The following is a 24,791-nucleotide window of genomic DNA, read 5'->3' on the forward strand; positions in this document are numbered from 1 at the left end:
CCACATGTTTAATAAATATGAAACTCAACAAACAAAACAAAATGAAACGTGACGTTCTGGGCTGCTCACAGGCAGCTACACAAAAACAAGATCCCACAATCTAAGGTGTGGAAAAAGGGCTGCCTAAGTATGATCCCCAATCAGAGACAACGATAGACAGCTGCCTCAGATTGGGAACCACACCCGCCAACAAAGAAATAGAAAAACTAGAATGCCCACCCAAATCACACCCCAACCTAACCAAATAGAGAAATAAAAAGTCTCTCTAAGGTCAGGGCGTGACACACGCGTTGGTCTCAAACATAAGTTACAATAACACTATGGAATATTTTTCGCCGTTTTCGTGACTGCAATTTTCGGGGGCGATTTCTCAGCCAAACGTGAAGAACAAATGGAGCTATTTCGCCTACAAAAATAATATTTTTTGAAAAAGGAACATTTGCTATCGAACTGGGAGTCTCGAAAACATCTGAAGCTCATCAAAGGTAAACGATTTAATTTGATTGCTTTTCTGATTTCCATGACCAAGTTACCTGCTGCTAGCTGGACAAAATGCTATGCAAGGCTATAGATAAACTTACACAAATGCTTGTCTAGCTTTGGCTGTAAAGCATATTTTGAAAATCTGAGATGACAGGGTGATTAACAAAAGGCTAAGCTGTGTCTCAATAAATTTCATTTGTGATTTTCATGAATAGGAATATTTTCTAGGAATATTTATGTCGGATGCGTTATGCTAGTTAGTGTCAGGCGATGATTACGGGATGGGGAGTCACTAGAGTGAGTCCAACCTAAGTGTATGTAAACTTCTGACTTCAACTGTATATTCACGACATGACCAAAGCTGCTAGAACAGCCTCTAATCTTCTCGGAAGGCTTTCCACTAGATGTTGGAACATTGCTGCGGGGACTTGCTTCCATTCAGCCACAAAAGCATTAGTGAGGTCGGGCACTGATGTTGGGCGATTAGTCCTGGCTCACAGTCGGCGTTCCAATTGATGGGGTTGAGGTCAGGGCTCTGTGCAGGCCAGTGAAGTTGTTCCACACCGATCTCGACAAACCTTTTTCTGTATGGACCTTTCTTTCTGCACTGGGGAATTGTCATTCTGAAACAGGAAAGGGCCTTCCCCAAACTGTTGCTACAAAGTTGGAAGCACAGAATCGTCTAGAATGTCATTGTATGCTGTAGCATTAAGATCTCCCATCACTGGAAGTAAGGGGCCTAGCCCAAACCATGAAGAACAGCCCCAGACTGTTATTCCTCCTCCAACAAACTTTGCAGTTGGCTCTATGCATTGGGGCAGATTGCGTTCTCCTGGCATCCGCCAAACCCAGATTTTTCTGTTGGACTGCCAGATGGTGAAGCATGATACATCACTCCAGAGAACGCGTTTCCGCTGCTCAAGAATCCAACGGAGGCGAGCTTTACACTACTCGGCCATGGAAACCCATTTCATGAATCTCCATACCAACAGTTCTTGTGCTGATGTTGCTTCAAGAGTCAGTTTGGAACTCGGTAGTGAGTGTTTCAAACAAGGACAGACAATTTTTACACGCTACATGCTTCAGCACCCGCCGCTCCATTTTGTGAGCTTGTGTGGGCTATCACTTTGAAGCTGAGCCATTGCTGCTCCTTGACGTTTCCACTTCACACTAACAGCACTTGCAGTTTATATACAGTACCAGTTTATAAGTTTGGACCAGCTACTCATTCAAGGGTTTTTCTTTATTTTTACTATTTTCTACATCGTAACCAAAAAAGTATAAAACAAATCAAAACATATTTTAGATTTTAGATTCTTCAAAGTAGCTGCCTTGATGACAGCTTTGCACACTCTTGCCATTCTCTCAACCAGCTTCACCTGGAATGCTTTTCCAACAGTCCAACTCATCCCAAACCGTCTCAAAATCAAATCAAATCAATTGGGTTGAGGTCAGGTGATTGTGGAAGCCAGGCCATCTGATGCAGCACTCCATCACTCCATCAAATAGCCCTTACACAACCTGGAGGTGTGTTTTGGGTCATTCCCCATTTGAAAAACAATTGATAGTCCCATTAAGAGCAAACTAGATGGGATGGCGTATCGCTGCAGAATGCTGTGGTAGCTATGCTGGTTAAGTGTGGCTTGATTTCTAAATACATCACAGACAGTGTCACCAGCAAAGCACCATCACACCTCCTCCTCCCTACTTCATGGTGGGAACCACACATGCGGAGATCATCCATTCACCTACTCTGGGTCTCACAAAAACATGGCGGTTGGAACCAAGAATCTCAAATTTGGACTCATCAGACAAAAGGACAGATTTCCACTGGTTTGTCCATTGCTTGTGTTTCTTGGCCCAAGCAAGTCTCTTCTTATTGGTAACCTTTAATAGTTGTTTCTTTGCAGCAATTCTACCATGAACGCCGTCACGCAGTCCACTCTGAACAGTTGATGTTGAGATGTGTCTGTTACTTGAACTCTGAACCATTTATTTGGGCTGCAATTTCTAAGGCTGGTAACTTATCCTCTGCAGCAGAGGTAACTCTGAGTCTTCCTTTCCTGTGACGGCTCTCCTCATGAGAGCAAGTTTCATCATAGCACTTGATGGTTTTGCGACGGCACTTGAAGAAACTTGAAAACTTGAAATTTTCCGGATTGACTGACCTTCATGTCTTAAAGTAAGGATGGACTGTCCTTTCTCTTTGCTTATTTGAGCTGTTCCTACCAAAATATGTACTTGGTCTTTTACCAATTATGGCTATCTTCTGTACCACCACAACACAACTGATTGGCTCAAACGTATTCATTGAAATGTATTCCAGGTGACTACCTCATGAAGCGATTAAGAGAATGCCAAGTGTGCAAAGCTGTCATCATGTCAAAGGGTGGCTACTTTGAAGAATCTCATATATAGAATATCTCAAAATAATACATATATTTTGAGTTCAACACTTTTTGGGTTACTACATGATTCCATATGTGTTATTTCATAGTTTTGATGTCTTCATTATTATTCTACAATATAGAAAATAGTTTGGTGTGTCCAAACCATTGACTGGCACTGTATATCTATATATTTAGCCGAAATTCTCATGATTTTACAATCTTTTCGGACCAAAAACAAAAATCTAAGCATGCAGCTGTCCAAATTTTGCAAGATTTTAGTTTTGTCTTAACAGAGTTTAACTGTAGGCTAAATTAGTGCTGTCTTGGCTCGACAGGCTAGCCAGGGCTTCAAACTGATGGATAATACATTATTTTTATGGCTACTATTAAACAGCATACTTGTGAATATTCCCATTGGTTAACTATTTGACATATACATTTTGTTTGTTTTGCTTGTTTTCCAGCTTGGTGCTACAAGCAATGAATTGTCAGGTAACATCCTTTCCTTGCTTCTGTGGTGACTAGACAGAATATATCAGACTTGTTGATGCATTCCCTTGACCTAATATTATTATATTGAATGTTTTGCCAAATACATTTCATAATATTCCCTATTGACATATCATTAGACAGTGTTGCAAAATGCAGCCTTATCAGGCCATATCTCCTTGTAAATTTGTCGTAGGCAGAAATGTGCCGGTGAAGTCAGAGAAAGGTGAAATTATGAATGAGGTTATTGGAGATGAATATCTAGTGTGTTTAATCCCAGATGTGTCAAGTGAAGCACAGGAAGCTCCCAACTCTGAGAGTGGGCATGGAGAGGGAGGTGGAGCTGAGGTGTCTCCTCAGAGCTCTGCTGTGGTGCTGGAGAGGGTTCCTGAGAACATGTCGAGAGACTTGCTGTTGTTGCTGGTGGAGATCCTCTCTGGCCTGGAGGAAGACAACTTCTCACTGGAGGTCATCAGTGAGACAAACAGAGCTGTTGTGACCTTCAATAATCCCAAAGGTTTGTCACTATTTCAAATTGTCCATTTTTTTTAAACAACAAAAAAGAAACAATGAATTTAATTTCTGAAGCATTTTAAAACAGATCTCTCCCTCACATGACGGGATTATATTTTCAAAAACTATTGTGCATGATATTAAGGATATGATTGCCGCCTGTCTTTAGATGTGGAGCGTTTTCTCACTGAGAGCAAGAGGAACAATAGTTTCCAGAATCAGGGTTTGATTGGCCGGTTGCTAGAGAGGTGCCAGAGTGTGAGAGTGGAGAACCTGGCCTCGAACATACTTCAGGATATGCTGGAGCTCTACATTGAGAAGTGGGCTGGCCCAGCAAAGGACATCACTGTGTTTCGTGAGGAACAGGCAGCCATTGTCACCTTCCATGCACCAGAAGGTAAAACCTGCTGTTTGAATGAGCTGTTTTATTAAATAAATGTTAATCCATTTGTTTATTTGGTAATCTATTTATTTCTATTATAATATTAATTGAATGTAGCATTGCTATTCTGTTGCTGGCCTCGACAGAAATATTCTGTTTCTGCCCTCAGTTCATGCTATAACAGACAGTTCGTTATCTATGTCATTTCAGTTGTGCACACCACTCTAAATAAACGTCTTGTAATTGGCAAAGTCCCAGTCAACGTGTATCCATACTACGAGTCCTTAGGAACTGCCTTGTATGGAAAGGAGAGGCCAATGTGGAAGATGCCGGACCCCTTCATAGAGTGTGTGCATCCTGCCGTATGGAAATTCCTTTCCACGAAGAGACAGTTTTCTCGCATCACTGACCAGATGAAGGCCCACTTCTGTCAAGTAGACATGGATACTCCTGAGATAAAACTCAGTCCTTTGCCAACCCTGCTAAGGCAGAAAGGACTAACAATCAAACATATAGATGGATGGAATCAGAATGCCTTGATCGTCTTCCGTGACATCATGGCCAAATATGCTGTGTTTGAGTGTTTTGTAAGTGCCTCAGCGTGGAAGGCAGTGGAAAAACAAGTCCGCTCGGTGGTGAAAGAGGATGCTGTCCTAGCTATGGATGCCTCCAAAGGGTCTCTGACAGTTGCAGGTCTGGCCGAAGACACAAAGCGACTCCAGGGGCTGGTGGAAGACCTCATGCACAGGGCCATGAGTCGGATAGAGAGGCAGAGGGATGGCATCTCGGAGGAGATGGACATGTCCCCTGCCATGTTCTCTATCCTGCAGCAGGAAGGACTTCTGAAGCACGCAGCAGACGAAGCCCCAGAGATGGGTTTTTCTTATAGAGACGACACCAAGAAGTTGGTTCTCTCAGGTCTTGTTGCAGAGGTGTACAAGATGAAGTACTGGATTCTGGAGAGGGAGCTCAAGATGAATAAGAAGCAGCTGAAGCTGGACCCCCAACTCCTGGACTTCCTTCGGTCAGTGGACAGTATGGAGATGTCCCAGGATCTGTTCACGTCCCGGGGCATCAACGCTGTGTACAGAGTGGAGGGTGGAAATGTACTTCTGACTGGTAGCTCAGACAGAGCATTGGCTGATGCAGAGCAGAGGGTGAAGACTGCCCTGTCCCTGCAGAGCCTTATGGTGGAGGATCAGGAGGTGCTGAGGAAGCCTGAGTGGAAATATCTGAACAACCAGCTGGTGGATGCCTACAACTCCCTAAAGAAAAGAACGGTGGTGATTAAGCATCACCCAGAGAGGAGAGACAGAATCATTGTGTCTGGCTTCCTGGACCCGGTCAGAGAGGTTAGCAATAGTTTGCGGGACTTTGTTGAAAACTACTCACGAGTCGAAGAGGCTGTCCTTCTCAAGTCCTGTGCCGTGGTTAAATTCATCCAGGAGAACAAATCCCAGGACTGGGAACATTTTGCCAAGCGTGATGAGGTGAACGTCCACTTTGACCCCAGAAGGCCCAAAATTGTCCTTTCTGGAGCCCGTCTCTATGTCAAGAAGGTCAAAGAGACCTTTCAGAAGATGGTAGCACCTTTCTGCACTGATGAGCTCACCATCATGAAGCCTGGAGCAAGAAAGTACTTTCAAGGGAAGGGAAGAATGTTTGTTTCCATGGCGATGAAGGAGCATGGCTGTGTGGTGCTGCTGCAGGAAGACTACATGCTGGAGGAAGAAGAGGGCGATGATGAAGATGCGGAGAAAGGATTTGGCCCATCATCCTGCTGTGAGGTGAGGACACACAATGGAATCCTGGTCTCTGTCAGTAAGGCAGACATCTGCAAGTTCAAAGTGGACGCAGTAGTCAATGCAGCCAATGAAGACCTGCAGCATATTGGAGGCCTGGCTTTAGCACTACTCAAGGCTGCTGGTCCACGGCTGCAGGAGCTCAGTGATCAACATGTCCGTAATAACCGCCGACTGCAGCCAGGAGACGCCATTGTGACAGAAGCAGGCAATCTGCCCTGTAAGTATGTGGTCCATGCGGTTGGTCCACGGTTCACACACTTTGACCAGGGAACAGCCATACAGCGTCTGAAACAAGCTGTGAATGAGAGCCTGAGGGAGGCTGCGAAGGTTAACTGCTCAACTGTTGCCGTCCCGGCCGTCAGCTCTGGGATATTCGGCTTTCCTCTGGACCTGTGCACTGAGACCATTGCTGTGGCAGTGCGTGACTACTGTGAGAACCTGAGTGGTCAGACCTCCCTGACTGAGATTCACCTGGTGGACAACAGTGACAACACTGTGAGAGCCCTGGCCAGCGCTGTCCAGAAAACGTTCAATGACCTGCACCCAAAAATGACCATGCCTCCGCAGGGTGCACATAGGGGAAATGGACATCGGGGACGCGGGCAACAGGGAAGTGAACGACGGGGAAGAGGACAACATAGTTACGGACATCAAGGACCTGGATATCAGGGACAGTCACCATGGGGACATGGGCAGTGGGGACAAAGCAGAAGAGAGGGAGGAGAAGGTGGAGGTAGAGGGGGAGGAGAAGGTAGAGGGGGAAGAGAAGGTAGAGGTAGAGGGGAGAAGAAGGTAGAGGGGGAGCAGGAGGTAGTGGAGGAGGAGAAGGTAGAGGAGGAGGTGGAGGTAGAGGAGGAGGAGAAGGTAGAGGTAGAGGGGGAGGAGAAGGTAGAGGTAGAGGGGGAGCAGGAGGTAGAGGAGGAGGAGAAGGTAGAGGTAGATGGGGAGAAGAAGGTAGAGGTAGAGGGGGAGCAGGAGGTAGTGGAGGAGGAGAAGGTAGAGGAGGAGGTGGAGGTAGAGGAGGAGGAGAAGGTAGAGGTAGAGGGGGAGGAGAAGGTAGAGGAGGAGGTGGAGGTAGAGGAGGAGGTGGAGGTAGAGAAGGAGGTGGAGGTAGAAGAGGACATGGATATAGGGGAGGAGGAGTTAGAGACAGCATAACTCAAAGATATTATCATGAAACCCAAGAGGAGCAGAGGAGAGAGTATGGCCAAGAGAGGAAGTTTGAGGGGGCAGGCAGTGGGGAAATCCTACAGACCAATCACACACAAGAGGGTCTGAAGATCATTCTGAGGAAGGGAAATATCCAGGAGGAATATGTGAGTACACATACTGTAGTTATCAGAGCACCACATAAACCATTGATACGTGTATTATAAGTAGTACATCAGATAACCCAGAGTATAAGGTGTATAATTTGTTTAATTTTCATTCTACTCTTCTTTATCTGGAATGACAGCTGTCTTGTAGAAGTCATAATTTAAGTTTGAATAGAAATACATACCTGTCCCCTTCTCGCTTCATGAATGTTTGGTCATTTGTTTTGAAACCTCTAGTCTGAGGGCATCGTCAACGCCATCTCTGAGGATTTGGACCTGAGTAAAGGTGCTGTGTCCAATGCTATCCTAAAGGCAGCCGGTCCTGGGCTCCAATCAGCAGCCACAGATGAGGCTCGCGTCAACAGATTGGCCTATGGTGACATTGTGGTCACCGACGGTTACAACCTGCGATGTCAGAGGGTGATCCATACTGTCTGCCCCCATTGGGACCAGGGAGCTGGCTCAGCAGAGAAGGTAACCTATGAGTTATTGAACATGTTTAATTTGTAAATCGGGAGGTCCCGTAACACAAGTGAGTGAGTACACATAGTGAGTGAGAATGCTGTTCATTGACTACAGCTCAGTGTTCAACAACATAGTGCCCTCAAAGCTCATCTATAAGATAAGGACACTTGGACTAAACACCTCCGTCTGCAACTGGATCCTGAACTTCCTGACGGGCCGCCCCCAGGTGGTCAGGGTAGGTAACACATCTGTTACGCTGATCCTCAACACTCAAACCCCTTAGTGTTGTGTGCTTAGTCCCCTCCTGTACTCCATATTCATCCACTGGGTGGCCAAGCACGACTCCAACAACATCATTAAGTTTGCTGATGACACAACAGTGGTAGGCCAAGACGCTGACAACGATGAGACAGCCTATTGGGAGGAGGCTGGAGACCTGACAGTGTGGTGCCAGGACAACAACCTCTCCCTCAATGTGAGCAAGACAAAGGAGCTGATCATGGATTATAGGAAAAGGAGGGCAGAACAGGCCCCCATTAACATTGTGGAGTGGGTCGAGAATTTCAAGTTCCTTGGTGTCCACATCACCAACAAACTATTATGGTCCAAACACACCAAGACAGTTGTGAAGAGGGCACGACAATACATTTTCCTCCTCAAGAGACTGAAAAGATTTGGCAGATTCCAAAAGGTTCTACAGCTGCACCATTGAGAGCATCCTGACAGGTTGCATCCACGCCTGGTATGGCAACTGCTTAGCCTCTGACCGCAAGGCACTACAAAGGGTAGTGCGTAGGGCCCAGTACATCACTGGGGCCAAGCTTCCTGCCATCCAGGACCTATAGACTAGGCAGTGTCAGAGGAAAGCCCAAAAACGTGTCAAAGGCTACAGTCACTACAAGTCATAGACTGTTCTCTCTGCTGGTTCTGGAGGGCCAAGTCTAGGACCAGAAGGCTCCTTATAACAGCTTCTACCCCCAAGCCCTAAAGTTGATGAACAATTAATGTTTTCACACTGCTGCTACTCGCGCTGTTTATTATCTACTCATAGTCATTTTACAAATTACCTCGACTAACCTGTTTCCCTGCACATTGACTCAGTACCGGTACACCCTGTATATAGCCTCGTTATTGCTATGTAATTTACTTGTGTTACTTTTAGATTATTATTATATTTTTGTACCTTTTATTTAGTAGATACTTTCTTAACTCTATTTCTTAAGCTGCATTGTTGGCTAAGGGCTTGTAAAGTAAGCATTTTATGGTAAGGTATTCGGTGCATGTGACAAATACAATTTGATTGGGGGGGGCACTGAGGTGCCGGAACACGTAGTGAGTGTGAGGGGTGGAGGTATCCGGAGGGCTCTGAGGTACGAACACGTAGTGAGTGTGAGGGGTGGGGGTATCCGGAGGGCTCTGAGGTACTGGAACACATAGTGAGTGTGAGGGGTGGGGGTATCCGGAGGGCTCTGAGGTACTGGAACACATAGTGAGTGTGAGGGGTGGGGGTATCCGGAGGGCTCTGAGGTACGAACACATAGTGAGTGTGAGGGGTGGGGGTATCCGGAGGGCTCTGAGGTACGAACACATAGTGAGTGTGAGGGGTGGGGTTATCCGGAGGGCTCTGAGGTACTGGAACACATAGTGAGTGTGAGGGGTGGGGGTATCCGGAGGGCTCTGAGGTACTGGAACACATAGTGAGTGTGAGGGGTGGGGGTATCCGGAGGGCTCTGAGGTCCCGGAACACATAGTGAGTGTGAGGGGTGGGGGTATCCGGAGGGCTCTGAGGTACGAACACGTAGTGAGTGTGAGGGTGGGGGTATCCGGAGGGCTCTGAGGTACTGGAACACATAGTGAGTGTGAGGGGTGGGGGTATCCGGAGGGCTCTGAGGTCCCGTAACACATAGTGAGTGTGAGGGGTGGGGGTATCCGGAGGGCTCTGAGGTACCGGAACACATAGTGAGTGTGAGGGGTGGGGGTATCCGGAGGGCTCTGAGGTGCCGGAACACATAGTGAGTGTGAGGGGTGGGGGTATCCGGAGGTCTCTGAGGTACTGGAACACATAGTGAGTGTGAGGGTGGGGGTATCCGGAGGGCTCTGAGGTACGAACACATAGTGAGTGTGAGGGGTGGGGGTATCTGGAGGGCTCTGAGGTACTGGAACACATAGTGAGTGTGAGGGGTGGGGGTATCCGGAGGGCTCTGAGGTACGAACACATAGTGAGTGTGAGGGGTGGGGGTATCCGGAGGGCTCTGAGGTACTGGAACACATAGTGAGTGTGAGGGGTGGGGGTATCCGGAGGGCTCTGAGGTACTGGAACACATAGTGAGTGTGAGGGGTGGGGGTATCCGGAGGGCTCTGAGGTACGAACACATAGTGAGTGTGAGGGGTGGGGGTATCCGGAGGGCTCTGAGGTACGAACACATAGTGAGTGTGAGGGGTGGGGGTATCCGGAGGGCTCTGAGGTACTGGAACACATAGTGAGTGTGAGGGTGGGGGTATCCGGAGGGCTCTGAGGTACTGGAACACATAGTGAGTGTGAGGGGTGGGGGTATCCGGAGGGCTCTGAGGTCCCGGAACACATAGTGAGTGTGAGGGTGGGGGTATCCGGAGGGCTCTGAGGTACGAACACGTAGTGAGTGTGAGGGGTGGGGGTATCCGGAGGGCTCTGAGGTACTGGAACACATAGTGAGTGTGAGGGGTGGGGGTATCCGGAGGGCTCTGAGGTCCCGTAACACATAGTGAGTGTGAGGGGTGGGGGTATCCGGAGGGCTCTGAGGTACCGGAACACATAGTGAGTGTGAGGGGTGGGGGTATCCGGAGGGCTCTGAGGTGCCGGAACACATAGTGAGTGTGAGGGGTGGGGGTATCCGGAGGTCTCTGAGGTACTGGAACACATAGTGAGTGTGAGGGGTGGGGGTATCCGGAGGGCTCTGAGGTACGAACACATAGTGAGTGTGAGGGGTGGGGGTATCTGGAGGGCTCTGAGGTACTGGAACACATAGTGAGTGTGAGGGGTGGGGGTATCCGGAGGGCTCTGAGGTACGAACACATAGTGAGTGTGAGGGGTGGGGGTATCCGGAGGGCTCTGAGGTACTGGAACACATAGTGAGTGTGAGGGGTGGGGGTATCCGGAGGGCTCTGAGTTACGAACACATAGTGAGTGTGAGGGGTGGGGGTATCCGGAGGGCTCTGAGGTACTGGAACACATAGTGAGTGTGAGGGGTGGGGGTATCCGGAGGGCTCTGAGGTACGAACACATAGTGAGTGTGAGGGGTGGGGGTATCCGGAGGGCTCTGAGGTACTGGAACACATAGTGAGTGTGAGGGGTGGGGGTATCCGGAGGGCTCTGAGGTACGAACACATAGTGAGTGTGAGGGGTGGGGGTATCCGGAGGGCTCTGAGGTACGAACACATAGTGAGTGTGAGGGTGGGGGTATCCGGAGGGCTCTGAGGTACGAACACATAGTGAGTGTGAGGGGTGGGGGTATCCGGAGGGCTCTGAGGTCCCGGAACACATAGTGAGTGTGAGGGGTGGGGGTATCCGGAGGGCTCTGAGGTACTGGAACACATAGTGAGTGTGAGGGGTGGGGGTATCCGGAGGGCTCTGAGGTCCCGTAACACATAGTGAGTGTGAGGGGTGGGGGTATCCGGAGGGCTCTGAGGTACCGGAACACATAGTGAGTGTGAGGGGTGGGGGTATCCGGAGGGCTCTGAGGTACTGGAACACATAGTGAGTGTGAGGTGTGGGGGTATCCGGAGGGCTCTGAGGTACTGGAACACATAGTGAGTGTGAAGGGTGGGGGTATCCGGAGGGCTCTGAGGTACTGGAACACATAGTGAGTGTGAGGGGTGGGGGTATCCGGAGGGCTCTGAGTTACTGGAACACATAGTGAGTGTGAGGGGTGGGGGTATCCGGAGGGCTCTGAGGTACTGGAACACATAGTGAGTGTGAGGGGTGGGGGTATCCGGAGGGCTCTGAGGTACTGGAACACATAGTGAGTGTGAGGGGTGGGGTATCCGGAGGGCTCTGAGGTACTGGAACACATAGTGAGTGTGAGGAATGGGGTATCCGGAGGGCTCTGAGGTACAGGAACACATTGAGAAGAAAAGTGTCAAACACAACGTAGCAGCACAGCAGACAGAGTAAACAGCCAAGTAGCCTACTGTCTATGTTGGTTAAATGGACAGCACTCTCCAAGGTGCAGTTCTCTCCAAGGTGCAGTTCTCTCCAAGGTGCTGATTAATTGAAAGCATGTTAAACGTCACTTCAGTATGCCCACATACTTGAGTATAGCTGCAGGGTTTACACAAGTACATATTTCTTATAGTCAAATTTTCTAGACATTGATGTATAGCAACATTTTTAGACGACACTGCAGAACACCCGCCATATGCACACGTACTCAGCTGTGGGGCTCACAAGACCCCAATTTAATATAATTTTCAAGACATCAATGTAGCAGTAGAACAAATATCACAATATCAGAATATAACTTCAAATAAAATAAATCTCTGTAGGCTACAGCAGAACACACATATGAGAATATATATGCCTCCTGCTATTGTGATAATATGAAGCACATATTCAGATTACCGTAATATCTGCGCACCTGAATATAAACCGCACCCACTGAATTAAAAAAAAATGTATTTTGTACATAAATAAGCCGCACATGTCTATAAGCCGCAGGTGCCTACCGGTACATTGAAACAAATGAACTTTACACAGCCTTTAAACGAAACACGGCTTGTAACAAAAATAAATAGGCTTTTAAATGAAACACGGCTTCTAACAAAAATAAATAGGCTTTAACGAAACACGGCTTGTAACAAAAATAAATAGGCTTTAACGAAACACGGCTTGTAACAAAAATAAATAGGCTTTAACGAAACACGGCTTGTAACAAACATTTTAAAAATAGCAGTAAACAGTAGCCTACCAAGAAAGTCATTGGTCACCATCTTCCTCCTGTGCACTGAAACCACTGAAGTCATCTTCTTCGGTGTCGGAGTTGAATAGCCTCAGAATTGCTTCATCCAATGTTGGATCGTTTTCATTGTCGCTCTCGTCACTTTCATCCGGAGGCAAATTCAACACGCAGCAGTCCAGCCTTTCAAAACCCGTTGATGATAGTGGATTTTTTGATAATGCTCCATACTGTCTGCAGCTCTATTTCCTTTTCCAACAGCCAGATCGATCGCCTTCAACTTGAAAGCTGCCTCATATGCATTTCTCCGTGTCTTTGCCATGATGAGGGTGACAAAATGACTACCGTAATCAGAATGATGGGAAGTGTGAGCGCGCTCGATTTACGTCACATTATGTGACGGTGCTCAGTTTTTTGGCGGCAAGAATCTTGTGAAAGCGGAAAAATCCATAAATTAGCTGCGTCATTGTATAAACCGCGAGGTTCAAAGCGTGGGAAAAAAGTAGCGGCTTATAGTCCGGAAATTACGGTACTTTCACAGTACAGAACAAGTTTGTTATGGAAAAAAAATGTCCTACCTTAGTTTTCCAAACCTCCAGCAAATACTCTCCCCATGTCAAGTCCATTTAACTCCTGAGAGTCCATTTCCTGCTCAAAGCCATGAGCGGGCCTGTGGCTGTGACCTTTAGCCTCCTTCTAAGGCTTTTCTGAAGACTGGCAATGTTTTTATTGTCCTCTTTAGCCTCATCTACAAGACTTGCTGCCACCAAATGTTCCCTGGTTCGGGCATGTTCAAAAACCATGTTATACGTCTGAGGCATAGGATGTTAACTTACTGTACATTGCACCCACACTTTTGCTAGTTTAATCCCTCCAGTCGTTTCTAGACCCAAGCTATCTTCCTTTTTGCATGTGGTACAGCCCAATTTTGAATTATGAATGACAAGCATGGGGTTATGTGTTTGCTTGAACTGCAAATTGCACCTGACCGAGCACTTTGTCCGTGGATGCACTGCCCCCCACCTCCCAGCTCCCCGTCTGCCTCTCCATCTGAGTCTGACTCTCTAGTAGGCCTACTAGCTAGTCGAGGTGCCGGTGGTGATGCTGAACTGTTAGGATTAGCAGCGCTGTGAGTTTAGGCATTGCCATCGGGAACAGTTTGCACCTCACTCCTCCTGCACTGACAGTTCTCTGATTTGTTTTGGGTTCAATTGACCATCTTTCTCTAGATTGTTGGACTTGAAAAATGTCAAACTCTATTGCCTTTTCTTTTCCATTTTTTATCTGGCTTTCCCAAGATTCAAATTCAGTAGGGAGACGACTAGCCTAGGCTACGTAACGTGATTACGTAGGGACCTCTTCACTAGCTGACCACCTACCAAGACCTGTGTCGAGATCAGTTACTTACCCCACCCTCCCTCCCAATAACCTTTATGTACAAATAAGAGAGCAGGTCTGGAATCAGTGTGGCAGGAAAGGATGAAGGATCCCCACGCTTTTACATGGTCTTTTTGTTGGGAAGGAGAAATAACGAGGAGGCAACTTGATTTAACGCTGATCGCTTTTATTAGAATGTATACAGGGCGAACATTGAAACAATTAATAAATCATGTTGTGAGAGGTACCGGATCCGTCCACATAGGTGCCGGAACAAACCAAGTCAAAACTGATAGATGCCGAAACAGGTTCCAGCTCAAATTAAGTACTGGTTATTGAGAGTGCATAGAAAGGTTTTAGTAAAATGTTTCTAAAATTGTCCATGTGTTTGTGATTTAAGATATTGAGAACGATAATCAGAGATTGCCTGAGTGAGGCAGAGAAGCATAGGCTGGCATCCCTGTCTTTCCCTGCCATTGGAACTGGGAACATGGGATTCCCTAAGGGCCTGGTGTCCAAGCTTCTTCTGCAGGAGGTCAAAGACTTCAGCCAGAGAAGAAACTCCACACACCTTAAAGAGGTGGCCATCGTGGTCCACCCCAGCGACACCCAAACTGTGGATGTAAGTTTGAAGATGGAAAATGGTTTAAAGGGGGATTCAGTGTTTATCATCACACAGAGGTAGTGTTGTTGCATAACCTCACCTTTTTCAGTGTGTGTTGTGCTCCTAGATATGTTTGATAAATGCTCCACACTTTATATCTCCTGTTTACAGTGCTTTGTCAGGGAATTCAGAGGTCAGACACAAGGGTATACTTGGCAGAGTTCACAAGGTTCCGGCCAATCACAACATTCCAAATCTCATGTTGGCCAATCACAGCAGCCCTCTGGTAAGCTTAATTTACAGCCTTCAAAGTCTCCCCAAAAATATTCAACCACTGAGACCCTGCTGCCTCTTTAGAGCATGTCTGTTTCCACAGAACCCCCTTGTCTAAACATGTTATTTTCATTAGGCGCAGGCTTCTTTGGACAGGTGTCATCCCCTTCTCTGGGTGTGTACAGCATGCAGATGGGTCACGTGACCTTTGAAGTGTCATCAGGAGACATCACCAAGGAGTCCAGTGATGTCATTGTCAACTCTTCCAATAAGGACTTTAACCTCAAATCAGGTGACTTGTACCTCTGACAATAGCATAGGTGCAGTAACCAATGTCTCATGTTTATGAGGCTACTAAGACAAATACTAAGGAACACCTTATAAGGATGTTTAACATGTACACATCTGAAATGTTGGAAATCCAAATGAACAGTGTTTACAGCTACACAATCAGAAAGCAAAAGCTAAATCCCATACACACCCACAGACACACAACTTATTTAATGGTACAATTTTTGACTTAGAATAAAGAGCCATATTGTACTAATGTCTTTGTTTCTTCAGGTGTATCCAAATCCATTTTAGAAGGAGCTGGATTGAAGGTGGAGTTGGAGTGCTCAGAGATTGGTGTGTATCCATGTCCTTGAGTCAACATATACTGTAGTCATGTTTCTGGTCAAGGAGACTGGTGTCATGTTGGATATGAATGAGATGACATTTCAGCACTGTTTGATACTGTCTGGTAAAAGTCTAAAGTCAGTTTCCAATCCATGGGTCCTACAACACTGGTGTTGTTATGCAGGTGAGTGAGGACCCAAAAGCGACTTAACAGAAACTGAGTTTATTTAAGAACACAGCAAACAGCAAACAAGAATCCGACAAGGACAGAGGCAGAAACCGAGAGAGAAATAGAGACCTAATCAGAGGGCAAAATAGGGGACAGGTGTGAAAGAGTAAACGAGGTCGTTAGGAGAATGAGGAACAGCTGGGAGCAGGAACGGAACGATAGAGAGAGAGGGGGATAGAGAGAGGGAAAGAAACCTAATAAGACCAGCAGGGGGAAACGAATATAAGAGAAAGCACAGGGACAAGACATGACAATATATGACAATACATGACAGGTGTGCATTGATTTGACCTTTTAGTAACTTAGATTATTGACATCTAAACCTTTCCTTTTATGCTTTTCTACAGTCAGATCCCCAAGCTTCCAACCATGCAGGATGATCGTGACATCAGCAGGATCTCTCCCATGCAAACACATCATGCACATTGTGGGACAGAATGACCCTAAGATCATTAAAGAGACTGTGTACGATGTTCTCAAGAAGTGTGAAGAGCAAAAGTTCACCTCAGTGTCCTTCCCAGCGCTTGGAACAGGTACTCTGCTTTAATGGTCATTATTAGACTACACTGTCTTGTGTAGTTGCATGTTTTTATTGTACTTGTTGCCTATTCTGTTTTGTTCTTTGTGTCTACTGTGAGGTTGTAAGGTGGCCATATGCTTTGCTTCCATGTGCTCTGAATGGGACCACCTGCTACTCATAATGACGACCTGCTCCTCATAATGACTACCTGCTCCTCATAATGACTACCTGCTCCTCATAATGACGACCTGCTCCTCATAATGACGACCTGCTCCTCATAATGACGACCTGCTCCTCATAATGACTACCTGCTCCTCATAATGACTACCTGCTACTCATAATGACGACCTGCTCCTCATAATGACGACCTGCTCCTCATAATGACGACCTGCTCCTCATAATGACGACCTGCTCCTCATAATGACGACCTGCTCCTCATAATGACGACCTGCTCCTCATAATGACGACCTGCTCCTCATAATGACGACCTGCTCCTCATAATGACTACCTGCTACTCATAATGACTACCTGCTCCTCATAATGACGACCTGCTCCTCATAATGACGACCTGCTCCTCATAATGACGACCTGCTCCTCATAATGACGACCTGCTCCTCATAATGACGACCTGCTCCTCATAATGACGACCTGCTCCTCATAATGACGACCTGCTCCTCATAATGACGACCTGCTCCTCATAATGACGACCTGCTCCTCATAATGACGACCTGCTCCTCATAATGACTACCTGCTACTTTTCCTAGCCTAATTTTCAAAAAATCTTGTTCTTTCTTCGTCTTTCTGCTCCCCCCACCCAAACATACTTTGCCTCGCTCTTTTACTTGTTTTGTTCTCTTCCTTGCATATTTTTCTTGTCTTCTTCCATTCCACATTTTTCTTGTCACCGTCCCTTCCTTCCATCTTATTCTTGTCTACTTCCCTTATGTATTTTTCTTGTCACCTTCCCTTCCTTCCATCTTATTCTTGTCTCCTTCCCTTTCATATTTTCCTTTTCTCCTTCCCTTTCATATTTTCCTTTTCTCCTTCCCTTCCATATTTTCCTGGTCTCCTTCCCTTTCATATTTTCCTTGTCTCCTTCCCTTTCTTCCATATTTGTCTTGTGATTAGTCACTCTCAGGGACAGATTTGCTTCAGTCATGTCATTGTCTATCTGTACTTCTGTCTCCATCTATGTATTTCTGTTTGCCTCCATAGCCATGTCATTGTGTGTCTGCCTCCGTCTGTCTGTCTGTCAGGCCAGGGTGGGGTGAGTCCCTCTGCTGTTGCGGACGCCATGATTGACGCAGTGGTGGACTTTGTGAAGAAGAAAAAGGGACAGTTTGTGAGAAGTGTGAACATCCTGATATTCCAGACTGCCATGGTGACGGAGTTCCACAAGAGCATGGAGAGGAGAGTGGGAGAGGGAGTGGAGGAGAAGGACATTTTTACCAGGTTTAAAGGTCAGTGAGAATGGAAGTGTGCGAGGTAGAAGACAATATGAGCTCAATGTGTACTGATACAATATAGTTACTATAATCATAAGTGACATTTTGTCAAGGAGTTTATGTTGTGTGTGCTCTTCATAGATTCGCGCTCTGCCCGTGAGAACCTTGTCATGGCGGGAGAGGAGTTTGCCCCGACCGTGTTCCAGCTGTGTGCAGAGAGTCCCCAGGCTGTGAGCCGTGCCCGGGACTGGGTTAAAAACCTCATAATGAAGGAGCAAACTGAGAAAACCATCAAGAACCCGTACATCAGCCAGCTGAGCCAGGGGGATGTGGAGAAGTTGCAGGCCATGCAGAGGGAGCTGATGGTCAGGATACGCCTGGAGAAGAAGGGCCCCAACTCCTTGATCCGCCTGGAGGGCCTGAGCCGCGATGTGCTTACAGCAGACAGCCTCATCAGGGACATGGTCCTGGACCAGGAGAGGGCAGAGAACAGCAGACAGGCAGCTTTCCTGGTGAGCAGACTGGTGGAGTGGCAGTACAAAGACCACAGTGGAACAATAGTGTCTTTTGACACGCTCACCAACTACATCCTGGAGGAGGCTGTGAAAGACAACAGCGAAGTGACAATCAAGATAAAAAATGAGGATTATAAGGCAAATGTAGCCCACAAGAGAGCTGTCAAGTTTGGGGGCAGAAGAGAAATTGAGTTACTGAGAAAAGACCTGAAAGGTGAGTCCATCCATAATAAATACTCATCTGTCTAGACTGCATTAAAATGAAATTATGGAGAACGGTGATATTAAATATAGAAGAATGTCTTATTTTTAAGAACACATTTTTTGTGTCATTTTGTGGATGCATACAGTATATCAGGGGTCTCTAACCTTTTTTTAATCACAATACCTACTTTATAGCTTTAAAATAGGCACATTCTTCTCGTATCCTCTACCCTACAACTCGTCCCCGGGCTCTTGGTGTACAAGAGATGTTCTGTCAATATACCTGGTAAAATAAAATGGCTAATAAGCAGTATTTGGCATGACAGGACTCCCATAATTCTCTCACTTCCATAATCCTGTTTTCTCTGTTTTAACTAATTCTGTACTCCCAATATTGCAATTATTCATAGATTAACAACTAAAATAGATTTTTTTGAGTGCAGGTCAATGCTTACCTCACATCAGAAGACAATGTTTTTAGGTAAAAAAATAAGAACAAAAAAGCATTTAGATTTTTTGGTTTAATTCACCTTTATTGAGCATCTAGCAAGAGAGGAATGTGACGTTCTAGCGATGTTTCTGCGGTTAGACCTACTGCTGCAGCACATGTCATGGAACTGAGTATGTAATCAATATGTATTTAAAGTTGTGAATGATTGAGTCTTTTTAATGACAATACTTATTGCGGAATTAATTGACACCTAAATGCCAAATTCTCTACTGTGTTTTGTCCAGACGATACATCGGTGTCTCTACCTGCACACTGGGATGACATGAAGGGTTCCCTCTTAAAGCTGGTCCCACTAACTCCAGGATCCAAGGGATACAATGACGTAGAGAAGGAATTCCGGAAGACTTTGCTCACTGACACCATCATTACAGTATGTTTGTGAAAATGTATACCTGAATTTAACTTGCATTCCACAAAAGACTGGGTTTCTATGGTGACGTTATACGAAAGCCTCACATTTTTGCTATCATTTAAAAAAATATATATACATTAAAGGCAACAAAGCTTTGTGGAACTAATTCCTGGAACCAGTGAAATGTGCAATTCCTATTCCTATGCTGTTCGTAACGTATTTGGCTAGGTGGGATTGCACTTCAGTAATAAATAAATCACTGTCGATTTATACACGTGTTTCGTTTGCTATTCGAAGATTGAACAAGTTCAGAACGATTCACTGTGGAAGAGCTACCAGATAAGAAAGAAACTCCTGGAGGAGAAGAACAAGCACACAAACAACGAGAAACTGCTGTTCCATGGCACCAGTTCCGACTCCATCACCCAGATCAACAACCATGGCTTCAATCGCAGCTACGCTGGAGCACATGGTATGAGAATGGTCTCATGGAAACATGTCTGATGACCAATATGCTTTACTGTTATATTGAGACCTCTTCCTAAGGGAGGAGGAGCTTGATGTTGAGACATAAATCCATTTGATCAATTCGGTATCATTGTTATATATATTTTTTTAACTCTTTAAGTACAATATGTTTTTCGTCCAGGTGCGGCTATCGGCAATGGGTCATACTTTGCTGTGGACTCCAGTTATTCAGCAAGGGGATATTCTAAAGCTGATGCACAAGGGAACAAGCGCATGTACCTGGCCAGGGTTCTTGTTGGAGACTACACTCAGGGAAAAGCAGGCTTGATCGTTCCTCCTGCCAAACCTTCAGGGAAGGATGCCGACTTGTACGACAGTGTCACAGACAACACCTCCAATCCAACCATGTTTGTGATCTTCAATGATGTGCAGGCTTATCCAGAGTTCCTCATCACATTCCAGTAAATCAGATTTAACTACCTTCATTAGTATATCAATACTTCACAACAAATTGCATATGTCTGTGTGAAGGGTTTTAAAGGTATGTGGGTTAGTTGTAATAGCCATGGCTATTATATAAAGACATTCAATAATTAGTTGCATGTAATGATTTATGTACTTTTTCAATCTGTTACAATTCACCCCTAGCACTGTTACAACTAACTCAGACCACTCCTTGCATTTATGACCACACCATGCATTTGCAGTTTGACTTACATAATAACCACACCAATGTGTAAAGGACAAATGTAGGTTGTTTGTATCAAGTTTTGAACACACTACCATAAACTATCTCTGAGAAACTGACTGAAAGGTGAGAAGTGTTACATCCATCACTGGTCTCCAACTATTTACTCCGTACATTTTCCCTGACACCCAAAAGTACTCGTTACATTTTCCAATTCACACACTTACTGTATCAAGAGAACATCCCCGGTCATGCCTACTGCCTCTGATCTGGTGGACTCACTAAACACATATGCTTAATTTGTAAATTATGTCTAAGTGTTGGCGTGCCCCTTGCTATCCGTAAATAAAAAAGCTGTGCTGTCTGGTTTGCTTAATGTGAAGAATTTGAAATTATTCATACTTTTACTTTTGATACTTAAGTATATTTAAAACCAAATATTTTTTCCTTTTACTCAAGTAGTATTTTACTAGGTGACTTTCACTTTTATTTTAGTCATTTTCTAAGGTATCTGACACGACTTCCGCCGAAGTCGGCTCCTCTCCTTGTTCAGGTGGCGTTCGGCAGTCGACGTCACCGGCATTCTAGCCATCGCCGCTCCATTTTTCATTGTTCCATTTGTTTTGTCTTGTTCCCCGCACACCTGGTTTACATTCCCTAATCACACTGCATATATATATATATTCCTCTGTTCCCCCCCATGTCTTTTTGTAGAATTGTTTTGTTTTGTGCTTGTTGTATCGCGCCAGTCTGGTTTTTCACCCTGGGCATCACCTGTACCCTATTTGGGGAATTATTGGTGAACCTTATTATATTATCAACGCTATTTTGCACCCGTCTGTTTGTTGCTCTTGGCTAATAAAGTCACCTGATCACCTATTCTCTGCTCTCCTGCACTTGACTCGAATGACCAGTAGCGAAAACCCTGACAGTATCTTTACTTTTACTCAAGTATGACATTTGGGAGAGTGTAACTGCTCTTTATTGACATATAACTTATCTTGCTTAGGGCCTGGGCCCGGTTGCATAAAACATCTTAAAGCATTTCTTTAAGATTACCAAGAAACACTCTGTGTGCCCCTGATTTAGCCCACTCAAGTAAAAGGTTAATTGTTACGAATCCCTTTTGGCCCGACAGACTAGGGGGGATAGTAATGAGACCCGTAACATAACTCATGCAAATTATAATAGTGACAAAGCAAAAGTGTGAACGAAATAACCAGGACAACTGAAATCTACCGTCAAACTCAAGGTTTATTTGAAAACACCCGGTAATGGGGGAAGCAGGAAAAGGGGCTGAGCTGGACCCAAGGAAAGAAACATTAAGTATTGAAAAACACCCCTAAGCTAGACTATCCTACTTTAACAGCTAACTAACTAACCAAAAATACAGTGGGTGGTCCGCCCAGTTCTAACTAGTGTATTTAACAAAGTCTACCTACGGGTAGTGTATGCCCATGGGCGACTTGTCTTGGTTTCCCCTTTTCCCACCAGCAGTCAAACACAAACACCATAACCAAAACAATACTTACAGGTGATGACAAAGTGATATGGAGGTGCTCAAACAAAAGAGAGGTTAATACACAAAGAGAGAGTGAAACACAGAGACCTACAGACATGGCATTTACAGAGAGATTGAGCTCTAGAGCAAATTACTGACAGGGTTTTTAAACTAAGGGAAATGAACTGTGAAAGGGTAGGAAACAGGAGGTGTGTCTTCTGATAGATGATTGGATTGGTGACTGATTGGGGAGTGATGATTTTCACCTGTGAGGGGAGAAGGAGAGAAAACAACACAGAATACATACACACACACACAGGATACCTGTATCCGTAACAGTTATTTAGGTAAGCATTAAAATGGGACCATCTTTACAAAAGAGGATGGCGTAATTGACAGAGACATACAACGTACATTCCATCCTCGGGCGCCGGACATCCTTGGACTTTCCCAACGGACATCCTCTAAAAAGAACTGTTGTTTGGGGAAACCCCTTATGTACAGTCGTGGCCAAAAGTTTTGACAATGACACAAATATTAATTTCCACAAAGTGTGCTGCTTCATTGTCTTTAGATATTTTTGTCAGATGTTATGATAGAATACTGAAGTATAATTTCAAGTGTCAAAAGCTTTTATTGACAATTACATGAAGTGGATGCAAAGAGTCAATATTTGCAGTGTTGAACCTTCTTTTTCAAGTATGTCTGAATTTGTGTGGTTTTATTTGTCCACCCACCTCTTGAGGATTGACCACAAGTTCTCAATGGGATTAAGGTCTGGGGAGTTTCCTGGCCATGGATCCAAAATATTGATGTTTTGTTCCCCGAGCCACTTAGTTATCACTTTTGCCTTATGGCAAGGTGCTCCGTCATTCTGGAAAAGGCATTGTTCGTCACCAAACTGTTCCTGGAAGGTTTGGAGAAGTTGCTCTCGGAGGATGTGTTGGTACCATTCTATATTCATGGCTGTGGTGTTGGGCATAATTGTGAGTGAGCCCACTCCCTTGGCTGAGAAGCAACCCCACACATGAATGGTCTCAGGATGATTTACTGTTGGCATGAAACAGGACTGATGGTAGCGCTCACCTTGTCTTCTCCGGACAAGCTTTTTTCCAGATGCCCCAAACAATCGGAAAGGGGATTCATCAGGAAAAATGACTTGACCCCAGTCCTCAGTAGTCCAATCCCTGCACCCTTTGCAGAATATCAGTCTGTCCCTGGTGTTTTTCCTGGAGAGAAGTGGCTTCTTTGCTGCCCTTCTTGACACCAGGCCATCCTCCAAAAGTCTTTGCCTCACTGTGTGTGCAGATGCACTCACACCTGCCTGCTGCCATTCCTGAGCAAGCTATGTACTGGTGGTTCCCCGATCCCGCAGCTGAATCAACTTAAGGAGACGGTCCTTGCTGGACTTTCTTGGGCGCCCTGAAGCATTCTTCCAAACAATTGAACAGCTCTCCTTGAAGTTCTTGATGATCTGATAAATGGTTGATTTAGGTGCAATCTTACTGGCAGCAATATCCTTGCCTGTGAAGCCCTTCTTGTGCAAAGCAATGATGACGGCACGTGTTTCCTTGCAGGTAACCATGGTTGACAGAGGAAGAACAATGATTCCAAGCACCACCCTCTTTTTGAAGCTTCCAGTCTGTTATTCAAACTCAATCAGCATGACAGAGTGATCTCCAGCCTTGTCCTCGTCAACACTCACACCTGTGTTAACGAGAGAATCACAGACATGATGTCAGCTGGTCCTTTTGTGGCAGGGCTGAAATGCAGTGGAAATGTTTTTTGGGAATTCAGTTCATTTGCATGGCAAAGAGGGACTTTGCAATTAATTGCAATTCATCTGATCAGTCTTCATAACATTCTGGAGTATATGCAAATTGTCATCATACAAACTGAGGCAGCAGACTTTGTGAAAATTAATATTCGTGTCATTCTCAAAACTTTTGGCCACGACTGTACATATAGTGAACATCAACAGTTGTTGACCATTCATCTGTATTTGCTGAGAAGTCTTTTTGAAAGGTTATACAGGTTCATTACAGTACATTCTCGGACTCTCCGTCCGGACATAACTCTTTGCACTCCCACACACACACCCAATGATCCAATTAGCTCTTGTGTGGAGATAGAGATAAACAGATCAGGGAGACACACATAGAGAGACAGAGATATTTCATCAGAAGGTAAATACAATTTTATTTTAAAACCCTTTTTTATTGTTTTCTAAATCTTTAGTGTAGGCATTTAAACATATTACAATTCTCAAAGTTTACTATGAATGTAAAGGCATAACGTTTTTTAAAACAAAAAATCTATATAAATCATACATATTATCAACACATAATACTACACTTTAGTACACATTAAATGTTTATATGTAAAATTATTTTTTGCTATAAGAAAAATTGTTTTTAAAATGTATTTTGTTCATGAAAATACGGTTTTGCTCAGGGATCTCTCTCTCGACAGACAGACAGACAGACACCTCTTGGAGGAGAGATTTCTTTCATTGAATGTAAATGATTTAAAAACGCTTTTATTTTCTTCAAAATATTTAGTAATTAAATGCATACATATTACAATTATTATTTGGTTGTAGGAAAGATTCTAAATGTATTTTGTTCATAGAAATAATGTTTTCAGTATGTTTCTCTCTGTTTGTAACCTGACACATTGTCACGTTCTGACTTTTATTTCCTTTGTTTTGTA

At 45.1% G+C, this 24,791-nt stretch overlaps 1 protein-coding gene across 1 annotated transcript in view; it reads left to right on the forward strand.

The window, feature by feature from the left end:
* Positions 1 to 20,861, forward strand: part of LOC124006860 (protein mono-ADP-ribosyltransferase PARP14-like) — a 34,096-nt gene extending 13,235 nt beyond the window's left edge. The window contains exons 3-18 of the mRNA XM_046317051.1: positions 3,338 to 3,365; positions 3,643 to 3,879; positions 4,045 to 4,272; positions 4,468 to 6,791; positions 7,103 to 7,378; positions 7,616 to 7,852; positions 14,552 to 14,773; positions 14,927 to 15,041; positions 15,165 to 15,320; positions 15,593 to 15,655; positions 16,223 to 16,408; positions 17,652 to 17,855; positions 17,982 to 18,569; positions 19,295 to 19,440; positions 19,720 to 19,894; positions 20,072 to 20,861. Of these exons, the coding sequence (XP_046173007.1) occupies positions 3,338 to 3,365; positions 3,643 to 3,879; positions 4,045 to 4,272; positions 4,468 to 6,791; positions 7,103 to 7,378; positions 7,616 to 7,852; positions 14,552 to 14,773; positions 14,927 to 15,041; positions 15,165 to 15,320; positions 15,593 to 15,655; positions 16,223 to 16,408; positions 17,652 to 17,855; positions 17,982 to 18,569; positions 19,295 to 19,440; positions 19,720 to 19,894; positions 20,072 to 20,355 (5,469 nt within the window). The 3' untranslated portion in view covers positions 20,356 to 20,861. The remainder of the gene's footprint in view (positions 1 to 3,337; positions 3,366 to 3,642; positions 3,880 to 4,044; positions 4,273 to 4,467; positions 6,792 to 7,102; positions 7,379 to 7,615; positions 7,853 to 14,551; positions 14,774 to 14,926; positions 15,042 to 15,164; positions 15,321 to 15,592; positions 15,656 to 16,222; positions 16,409 to 17,651; positions 17,856 to 17,981; positions 18,570 to 19,294; positions 19,441 to 19,719; positions 19,895 to 20,071) is intronic.
* Positions 20,862 to 24,791: the final 3,930 nt, after the last annotated feature.

The sequence above is a fragment of the Oncorhynchus gorbuscha genome, linkage group LG20 (genome assembly GCF_021184085.1).
Source record: "Oncorhynchus gorbuscha isolate QuinsamMale2020 ecotype Even-year linkage group LG20, OgorEven_v1.0, whole genome shotgun sequence".
NCBI lineage: Eukaryota > Metazoa > Chordata > Actinopteri > Salmoniformes > Salmonidae > Oncorhynchus > Oncorhynchus gorbuscha.